Source organism: Triticum dicoccoides, chromosome 6A (genome assembly GCF_002162155.2).
Source record: "Triticum dicoccoides isolate Atlit2015 ecotype Zavitan chromosome 6A, WEW_v2.0, whole genome shotgun sequence".
Taxonomy (NCBI): Eukaryota; Viridiplantae; Streptophyta; class Magnoliopsida; order Poales; family Poaceae; genus Triticum; species Triticum dicoccoides.
The window spans coordinates 544,120,216-544,129,740 of NC_041390.1; the positions used below are offsets into that span (position 1 = coordinate 544,120,216).

The 9,525-nt window shown below is 44.6% G+C and overlaps 1 protein-coding gene across 2 annotated transcripts; it reads left to right on the top strand.

The window, feature by feature from the left end:
• The first annotated feature begins 5,021 nt into the window (after window positions 1-5,021).
• On the top strand, window positions 5,022-8,627 carry LOC119319617 (40-kDa huntingtin-associated protein-like). 2 transcript variants are annotated; one of them, XR_005154538.1, is made up of 5 exons: window positions 5,022-5,579; window positions 6,534-6,671; window positions 6,778-6,839; window positions 7,424-7,649; window positions 8,405-8,627. XR_005154538.1 is itself a non-coding variant. In XM_037594067.1 (4 exons), the coding sequence occupies exons 1-3, from the start codon at window positions 5,410-5,412 to the stop codon at window positions 6,794-6,796; spliced, it is 327 nt and encodes a 108-aa protein (XP_037449964.1). In that variant the 5' UTR covers window positions 5,022-5,409; the 3' UTR covers window positions 6,797-6,839; window positions 7,424-7,871. The 2 variants fall into 2 exon arrangements, 1 of the variants encoding a protein (XP_037449964.1); XM_037594067.1 differs by lacking the exon at window positions 8,405-8,627 and having other exon boundaries at window positions 7,424-7,871.
• The last annotated feature ends 898 nt before the right edge of the window (window positions 8,628-9,525 follow it).

Sequence of the window (9,525 nt, forward strand, 5' to 3'; positions counted from 1 at the left end):
CCCTGGCGTGCCTAACTCGCTCCCCGCATCGCGTAGCGCTCCGCTAGCCTTTCACCTCGCTTGTTTGCACACCGTAGCACTAACTCACCCCAACCCCGAGCTCTGGCCGCCGCCTCGGGCTCCACTCCGGCGAACCCCGGCCACCCCCGCACCTCCCCTTGGTCTCCCTAGATGCACGCGGTCATGGGCTACCTCCTAGTGCTCTTCGCGCGTCCAACCGCAGCCCATAGCGCAACCCTGGCGAGCCTCCGCCGCGAGATGTGGTCGCCGGCGCCTAATCCGGTGACGTTGACGTGGCGTTGCCATTAGCGGCTAATCCCCCAAATTAGCACACTAACAGACACTGACAGCGGGCCCCGTAGCGGGTCAAAGCCCGAGTCAACGCAGGTTTAGTGTATGTCTCACTGACCAATGGACCCCACGGGTCAGGTTTGACCTGGGGCACCCAGTTGACTCTGCTGACGTCACAGTGAAGTGGTGCTGATGCCATAAATCATTTTCTGGATTTATTATTATTCAGGAAATTTCAGAAAATGCCCTCAATTTCAATAAATCATAGAAAATCAACCGTAAGTCATAATGAAATAATTTATATATGAAAAATTATCAGAAAAATTCAAGGAATCCATCTGTACCATTCTCATGCATGTTTGAACAATGTTTGTCCTCTGTTTTGGACAAAACAAATAAATGGCATTTAAATAATCATATATGGAGTTGGAGTTTGAATCATGTATTCAAACCAACTTCATTTAAATCATAGCTAGGTGCATTAGCTCAAAACACCAGCATATTGCCATGTCATTATCATGCATCATATTGTTGCATTGCATTGATCATGTTTCTTCTGTGTTTGCCGGTGTTGTTCCCCCTCGATAGACGTTGTACCGATGATGTGATCGTTGACACTGATGAAGACTGAATGTTATCTTCAGAAGTGCCAGGCAAGCAAAACCCCCTTGTTCATTCCGATACAATCCTACTCTCTCGCTCTTTCTCTCTTTTAATGCATTAGGACAACACCGATTCATCTGTTACTTGCTGCGGTAGCTGAACCCCTTTATCCTTTGCATGATCTGGCATTGCCACAGTAAATAGATGAAACCCACTAGCATGAGTAGGAGTTGTTTGAGCCCTGTTGTGCCTACTCATTCATGCTTGTTTGTCATGCCTGCTACTGCTTAGAGTTGAGTCAGGTCTGATTCATCGGGGATGAATCAGAGGTGTGTGAACATGTCCTACTGTGTGTGAGCTAAGTGTGCAAATACGATTTGGTAAAGGTAGCGGTGAGAGGCCATGTAGGAGTACATGGTGGGTTGTCTCATTGCAGCCATCCTTAGGAACTGAGTTCTGTGTTTGTGATCCATGATTCAGCTACTACCATCCATTGGGCCCGAAACCAATGGACCCTCTCAGCTTCTTATTCACCCTAGTTCTCTGTCCAGGAGTTGCAAGTAGTTTCTGGTGTTTGTAGCCTACTGGAGGCCGTGGACAGCGCTGACCGTAGGGGTGGGCTGTGATGCGGTAGGTACGTGGCACGGTGTACCGGATACCCGTTTGGTGTCTCGGGAACCCTGCACACATCATTTGGGGCTGTGAGCGAAACTCCGGCCGGATCTTCTCATGGATGGAACCCGAATAGGTGATAAACCTGGACTAGAGACTTGAGTGTTTAGGTAGGCCGTGGCCGACACCCACGTTGGGCTTCCGCTTGAATGTTGCCGAGTACATGTCGTGTAAACGGCGGTAAGTGGTGAGAGCGTGTGTGAAGAAGTACACCCCTGCAGGGTTAACATTATCTATTCGAATAGCCGTGTCCACGGAAAAGGACTTCTGGGTTGCCTGTACAGTTCATAGACAAGTGAAAGTGGATACTCTAAAATACGCAAGATAAGCGTGAGTGCTATGGATGGCGCTCTCGTAGGGAGACGGGAGTGGATCCATAGTGGTGTATTGATATGGTGAATATGTGGACTCGTGTGCGCCACCTCAAAAGAGTTACTTGCAGTCGTAGTTCAGGATAGCCACCGAGTCAAAGCTGGCTTGCTGCAGTTAAACCCCACCATCCCCTTTGTTGATAATGATGCATATGTAGTTAGTTCTGATGTAAGTCTTGCTGGGTACATTTGTACTCACATTTGCCTATTTTATGTTTTTGCAGAGAGACTTCAGTCTCACTAGTAGTTCCGCGTGGACTTCGACGTTTAGCTTGTTACCTCAGCTACGATCTTGTGCCCTCGGCAGGATCTGGTAGATAGTCAGGCTTCTCAGCCTTTTTCATTTATAGATGTCTGTACACAGACATGTTAAGCTTCCGCATGTGTTTGACTTGTATGCTCTGAGTGTTGGGTCATGAGACCCATGCTTGTAATATCTCGCTCCTCGGAGCCTATTGAATAAATACTTGAGTCGTAGAGTCATGTTGTGATGCCATGTTGTATTTGCACATATCGAGCATATTGTGTGTATGTTATTGAAATGCTTGGTATGTGTGGAATCTGACTATCTAGTTGTTTATCCTTAGTAGCCTCTCTTACCGGGAAATGTCTCCTAGTGTTTCCACCGAGCCATGGTAGCTTGCTACTGCTCCGGAACACTTAGGCTGTCCGGCATGTGTCCTTCTTCGTTCCTGTGTCTGTCCCTTCGGGGAAATGTCACGCGATGAATACCGGAGTCCTGTTAGCCGCTACAGCCCGGTTCACCGGAGTCCTGCTAGCCCAGTGCTACAGCCTGGATTCACTCGCTGATGACCGACACGTTCGATGCTGGGTCATGGATGCCTGTCCCTGTAAGTCTGTGCCACTTTGGGTTTATGACTAGTCATGTCAGCCCGGGCTCCTTATCATATGGATGCTAGCGACATCATCATATACGTGAGCTAAAAGGCGCAAACGGTCCCGGGCAAAGGTAAGGCGACACCCGTGGGAATACCGTGCGTGAGGCCGCAAAGTGACATGAGGTGTTACAGGCTAGATCGATGTGACATTGAGTCGGGGTCCTGACATTCCCAAAATTCCCCAAAAAATCTCATAAATTCTTTGGGTCATATCTTCGTCAAATATGTAAAAACAACTTCCTTGCGTATTTCAAAAATAATTCAAAAATATTCATTTTCCTATTCTGTTCAGAAAAACACTTTGTGAAGGAAGTACCACTTGGGCATGTCCAAATGGTATCCATTTTCTACAGTGCTTTCCTCTACCCAAATAACCATCCTCCACCAAATGCCAGCTCAATCCATTCATTATTTTGAGCCCGGCTTCAACATTCGCATTTATTTCCAGTGTGGTACTTTGCAAACAAGTACCACCTAGGCTCCTTCTTTTGAGATGAAAATTTGTGAAGACGGTCTTATTAGTAATTGATCATCCTCAGCCAAAACTCACAACCATTAACCATGTGCATTTCCCGTACCGCTAATCAAACACTTGGCTGCTTATTCATGTTTGAGCATTGATCGGTCTCCTCGTGAGAATCTTATGTTGTGATTTTCTTCCTAGAACCTACCTGGGGAGTGCCCAACCCACTAGACATGCCTAGGCAACCTAGAACACATGGCAACGCCACGGTCACGTGGTGACCACGCGGCGGGCATGCGAGTTTACGCGCTCTAGAGTTGGGGCCCTCGGCCACTGTCCAAACCTTGACGTATCGCCACCAAACCATGTATTTATGATTAAATAGGTACTTATGTAACTAGAAATGGTTTTTGGAAAAAATAAATAGCAAACTATGAGGCAGGTGCAGTTCAAATTTGACCCGCTTCCAACTGAATCGGCGGGAATTTTTCTTTTCACCAGAGGTGGATCAAAATTTTTGACACCCAACAATTTTGTCAATTGTGCATTAAATATGGCCTAGTATTTTATAAAATTGATTAGGTCCATATTTGCAACAAATATATGGTAGGTCCTTCACAAAAAAAACTCATTTCGGGGACTCGGAAAATGGAAAATGTATTTTCCGTGAAAAAAATGAAAACTCCCTTAGGCAACATTGTTTGGAATTCCAAGATGCACCCTTGTGCACGATATGAGGTCATTTGAACAAACTATGCCATGGATGTGGCCATAAGCTTGATCATTTGGCTTGAAAGCCATGAATCTTCACGCATGATAGCTCATTTTTTAGAACACTTTTTAAAAATAATTTCTGTATTACAAGTTTATTATTTTTCCTGGAAACTTGGTCACATATAATGACACGATGCGAAGGTTTCCAACATTTTAATTTTTTTTGAATTTTTATACCCGTTTGAAAATGTGGTCAAAACGGCGGGCTTGACCGTTCCTAGCTAGTGGTTGAATCTTGGAATTGCTTTGGTGTTTCTTTGATTAAATAGATACTTATGTACCTATAAATGATTTTTGGAAAATATAAAGAGCAAACTACGAGGTAGCTATAGTTCAAATTTGACCCGCTTCCAACTGAATCGGCAGAAATTTGTCTTTTTCACGAAAGGTGGATGAAAACTTTTGACATCTAACCATTTGATCAATTGTGCATTAAATATGTCCTAGTATTTTAGAAAATTGATTTGGTGCAATTTTGCAACAAATATATGGTAGGTCCTTCACAAAAAAACTCATTTCAGGCACTCGAAAAATGATTAAAATAGCTACAAAGATAAAAAATTGCATGCAAACTGGCTATCATCCATAAAATATGGTCTAAATTCATAGAAAATTTTAGTTGTACCATTTTGCAAAATATTTTTGATAGCTGCTTCACAAAACCCTCCTAGTTTTAGTACTTAGATTAGAAACTATTCTAAATCTTAATTTTTCTGAGCCAATCAGAGCTCTTCACACGGATCACCCTCCTTAGCCGATCTGGACCGTCCACATCCGACGGATCCAAGGTCCCCTCTCAACCCAACCCAACCCAAACCCTAGCAGCCCCCTCTCCTCGCTCGATCCAGATCTCGCTCCCCTCATCTCCCACATCGTCGCCACCACCCACCCCGATCCCATCCATCCCCGGCGCCCCCGCCTTCCTCCCCCTCCTGCGATTCCCACCGTCGCCACCCCCACCCACCACCGCCGACCTCGTCTCCGCCACGCACCCTCTCCCCTCGCCTTCATCCCCCAGATCCACCAGTCTGCTTCTCGGCCATGGCGTCATGGCCGGTTTTCTCGCCGGCGTGCGCGTGCTTGCTTCGATGCGCGCCACTCCGTCGAGCTGGCCGGACCGTGGCGCGCGTGTGGACCGGCCTCCGTCGTATTCCCCAAACCCCGGCCTCCACTCCACACTGGCGCCCTTTCCCCTCCCTCTTCATAGATCCTTTGGAGCAGCCACCTCTAGGGCGGCGCCGCACCAGCGGGAGGGGGAGGGGGGAAGGTCTACACGCTGGCGCAGTACGAGGGTGACCTCTCCAACGCCGACTGCAGCAACTACGTCACCCAGGCCATGCAGCGTGTCGCGGCCGAGTGCGGCGGCGCCCCCTCCGGCCAGCAGCCTCCTCCCGCACCTCCGCCTTGGCGCGCGCTGCCCGGCGCCCCACCCCTCGTGGGCTCTCGCCGCCACGCGCCATCTAGCCTGCGGTCCTGCCCCGTCTCCCCCGCTCTGGGCTCCCCAAGGTGCGGCCTCTCTCGATTCGACCCCCTCTCCCTCCGGTTAGGTGAACCCCGTGGGCTTGCTTCCACACTATAACCGTGGATGCTTTCTCAATTTTCTGCGCCGGGTAGTCACAGACACATGTGTTGATATGCTATCTAGTTAAACCTATTGACCCTAGTATGGCTCGAGGTTGAGAAGAGATGTTGTCCTGTCAGTGCCTCTATATAGGGCCTGAAGATAAATCAATACCATGCTTGTTTTCCGAGAAAGGCAGGTGAGATCAATATGATTACCAATTTGCGGATGTGAGTTGGATAACGCATAACCTGAGATGCTGACATGGACATCACACAGATGATCTCTCAGGCAATTAAGTTGTCCTAATACAATAACCGGTTTCAGACATTTTGTAATTTCTGTATCCGTGAATTACCTAGTGCACTAGTGGATATTTTAGCTCCTAAGCTATATTCTGACTTGCAGTGTTTTTATATGGGAAGTAGTATGCATCTTTGATCCTATAAAATCATGGGAGTACTATGTTGCCATCCTTTTAGTCATTGCTTACGATGTTACTTTCTGTCACTCCAGTGATGTTATATCTTTTTCACTTGTTGTTTGGAAGATGTGCCTGCTATGGTGCTACCATACCAAGTGGTGGACAATCTAATATTGATTTGGTTAATTCTGCAGTGATCCAATCTGAAATCTGAATATCGAATATTAGATTTCTTGGGTTTACTAGTAATTTGGGCGAGTGTGGTATTAGTAGTATTATGTTAGTTGCTTCATGATTCTTGCTGGTGGCTACTGGCTAGTTCATGCATGTGAACTACTGTCGGTGGATTTGTTTGTACATGTGTAGGTGGGATCCTGGCAGGATTCTCTGGTTTGGAATTGAGCTCTATTTGATTTATCTCTTCTCTGTGTAGATAACAATGCTGATTGTTGTTCATGCGACTGTGTGTATGCAGAAACTATGAGGATGACAAGGTGAAGACCTCCAAGCTTCGTTTTGTTCTTCTTCTTCATGTGCTACTTGCAGCATCAAGGGGATCTTCGACCACTACCAGCAGGCCACCAGGACCAGCCTGTGGACCGATCAGTATGAGGTTGGCTGTTACTTCTCTATCTTGCCTCCATCCATCTTTTTCTTTAGCTGTATCACTTTATCCTTTTTTGATGTGGCTGATTTGCTTCCGTTTGATATCATGGCAGAATATGCAGCGCACCCTGAGCCGGCTCAAGAGCATCAACCGGAACCTGCGCACCGAGATCAGGTCAATGACTTCCCTCTTTATGAGCATGTAAAGAGATCTTCTACTAGCATTGATAGATATGAAGCTAATTTGCTATAATTGGCATCAAAATTGTGAGTGTCACTAGTGATGCACTACTCTTTTTCTTTGTGATGCCTGAGTACTGAACAAACTATTTTGGGTAATATGCACTAGTCTTTTGCTTATGCTCTTTTGAATTTGGCAAGTGATTGTTTAAAGAGTAGATGTAGTGTGTGCTTATGCTCTTCTGAGATTTGCAGGAGTAGTTCATTTTTGGGACATGTGTTAAATAAATAATGTGTGTTAAATCAAGCCTAGCAGAGTACAATATACACACTAGATTGTTTCTGAACGTGTTAAATCAAAAATGTATATGTGTTACCGTATCCTAGTAATTCTGTTGTGTCACTATATCCCAGTAAAGCAAGATGCTTGTTATACTCATGTTCCTGATGATATTGGTGTACACTCAATCTGGTTATTTCTTCTTGTTCTGCTACTAGTTGTTGTGTACTCCTAGTGCTATAGTTGTTGTATAGTAATACAGAAATATTAATGCTCAAATATGATGATGTGGCCTGCAGCACACTTGCTTCGACGTCGACCCGTCTATCGTCATCGCCTTCGAGGATGACGAGGACACGGCAGGCGCCGTCAGCCTTGGTGGCAGCTTCCACCACTACCACATCGTCATCACCTACCAGTTCCATGACGGCGTCTGGGCCGTCGAGTCCTTCTGCAGCTGCTACCGCTGCTCCTTCCACAGTTTGGGTGGGACTCGTCGGATCAGCGTCCTCGTTTCCTATTTCAGTTAGTACATCCTTCTTGCTCGAATCTACTATTTGATCTGCCTGCACATCTCCCACTCCGGCGCAGAATTGATGGGTTCTTCTTGGATTCTGGAAAGCTACAAAAAATTGAATTTTCTAGGGGCACTCTCAGCCTACTTGCCACAATTTCTGCTTGTCCATTTGGCTCTGGCATTAATTACTAGGCCGAGATTTTAGTTTGCTGTCATCCTCGAGTCTAAGATCCCCATGCCCATTTATATGTTCTCGTGAATTACTTCTATGGTGTGTGTGTGTCAAAATTTGAATTAGATCTGAAGTCTGCAGCTCCAATTTTCCTGGAGGCCACATTATCCTTACTTTAATGGTCAACTTGTTCAGAGTAGAGTTGAATCCTGTAGACCACATGATACTATTGTGATAATGGAGAGTTGGTGTCCATTTCTCCGTGGAGATTTGAGTTTTCTCTTTTCATTTATTCTATGTGGTGTTAGTCCGATGGTCTATTGCTAGATGGCTGTATGGATAACTCAACTTTGTTTATTCTGTGAGGGCTTGCTTGGTACCAATTGTTATGTGCTTCATTGTGCAGTGCTGATTTTGCAGCACTGATACGAACTTACAACAGTATTACATTGTAGTGTTTCCTGCATGTTGTCGTATCACTAGTTCCATGCTGCCTTCACATTTGAGTCTATTAGTTGTTTTTGTTTTTATCCTTGATTAGTATAAATTGTTGTATTGTAGACTTAAATTGTGGTGGTTCCTCTTTTACAGAAGCTCAAGTGTGAAGTCGTGAAGTGTGAAGCAAGTGTGAAGCCGTGAAGTGTGAAGCCAAGTGTGAAGCTGTGAAGTCCAACTCATTGTAGCATATCTGTGTTGTAAAGATTGTAATAGATTTATTTAGTGGTATATTTGATGAATTTTATGCGTTCTTTGTTCTATTTGAAATATTGATTATGTATGTGATTTGAAAACTTGTGAATGGAAACTTGTCCAGTGAGGCCACTTATGAAAATAATTTGTCAAGTTTGTACATTTCTGACATGTGGGACCAATTTGAGAGATGAACATGACAGGTCGGACCCATCTGACTAGTGGGACCAGCTTGAATATATAATAGTTGAAAATAGAAAATCAAAATAGAAAATCAGTAGACTAAAAGGCCATGGCCCAAAAATAAAAAGGCTGCAATGTTGGGCTTGGTCCATGAAGCTGGCAAAAAATTCATAGGGAAAAAATATAAATGGGCTGAATTAATGGGCTCGGCCCATATAAACACCGAATTGGACCGGGCTGATTCTTATGCCACATCATATTGCCACGTCAGATGCCTACGTGGCCTGGGGAGGCTGCTAGTGACCAAAACAAAACAATAGGCATATTTTGGTCGTAAACGTCCACGACCTTCTCACAGCTTACGACCGCCAGCTTTTGACCTTCTGTTTTTGGTCAAAAAAGGTCACAAATGAAAAACAATGACCTTTCAATGACCAATAGTCAAGGTCACAAGTTGACATATTTCTTGTAGTGATAGTGCTATGTCCATGGCTCACGGTCATATATTACGTGAAGATTGAAAAAGTTTGAGAACATCAAAAGTATGAAACAATTGCTTGGCTTGTCATAGGGGTTGTGCAAGATTTAAATATTTTATGTGGTGAAGATAGATCATAGCCACACCATATGATTTTGTAGGGATAACTTTCTTTGGCCATGTTATTTTGAGAAGACATAATTGCTTAGTTAGTATGCTTGAAGTATTCTTATTTATATGTCAATACTAAACTTTTGTCTTGAATCTTTCGGATCTTAACATTCATGCCACAATAAAGAAAAAATACATTGAGAAATATGTTAGAAAGCATTCAACATCAAAAATTGTTTTTTATCATTTA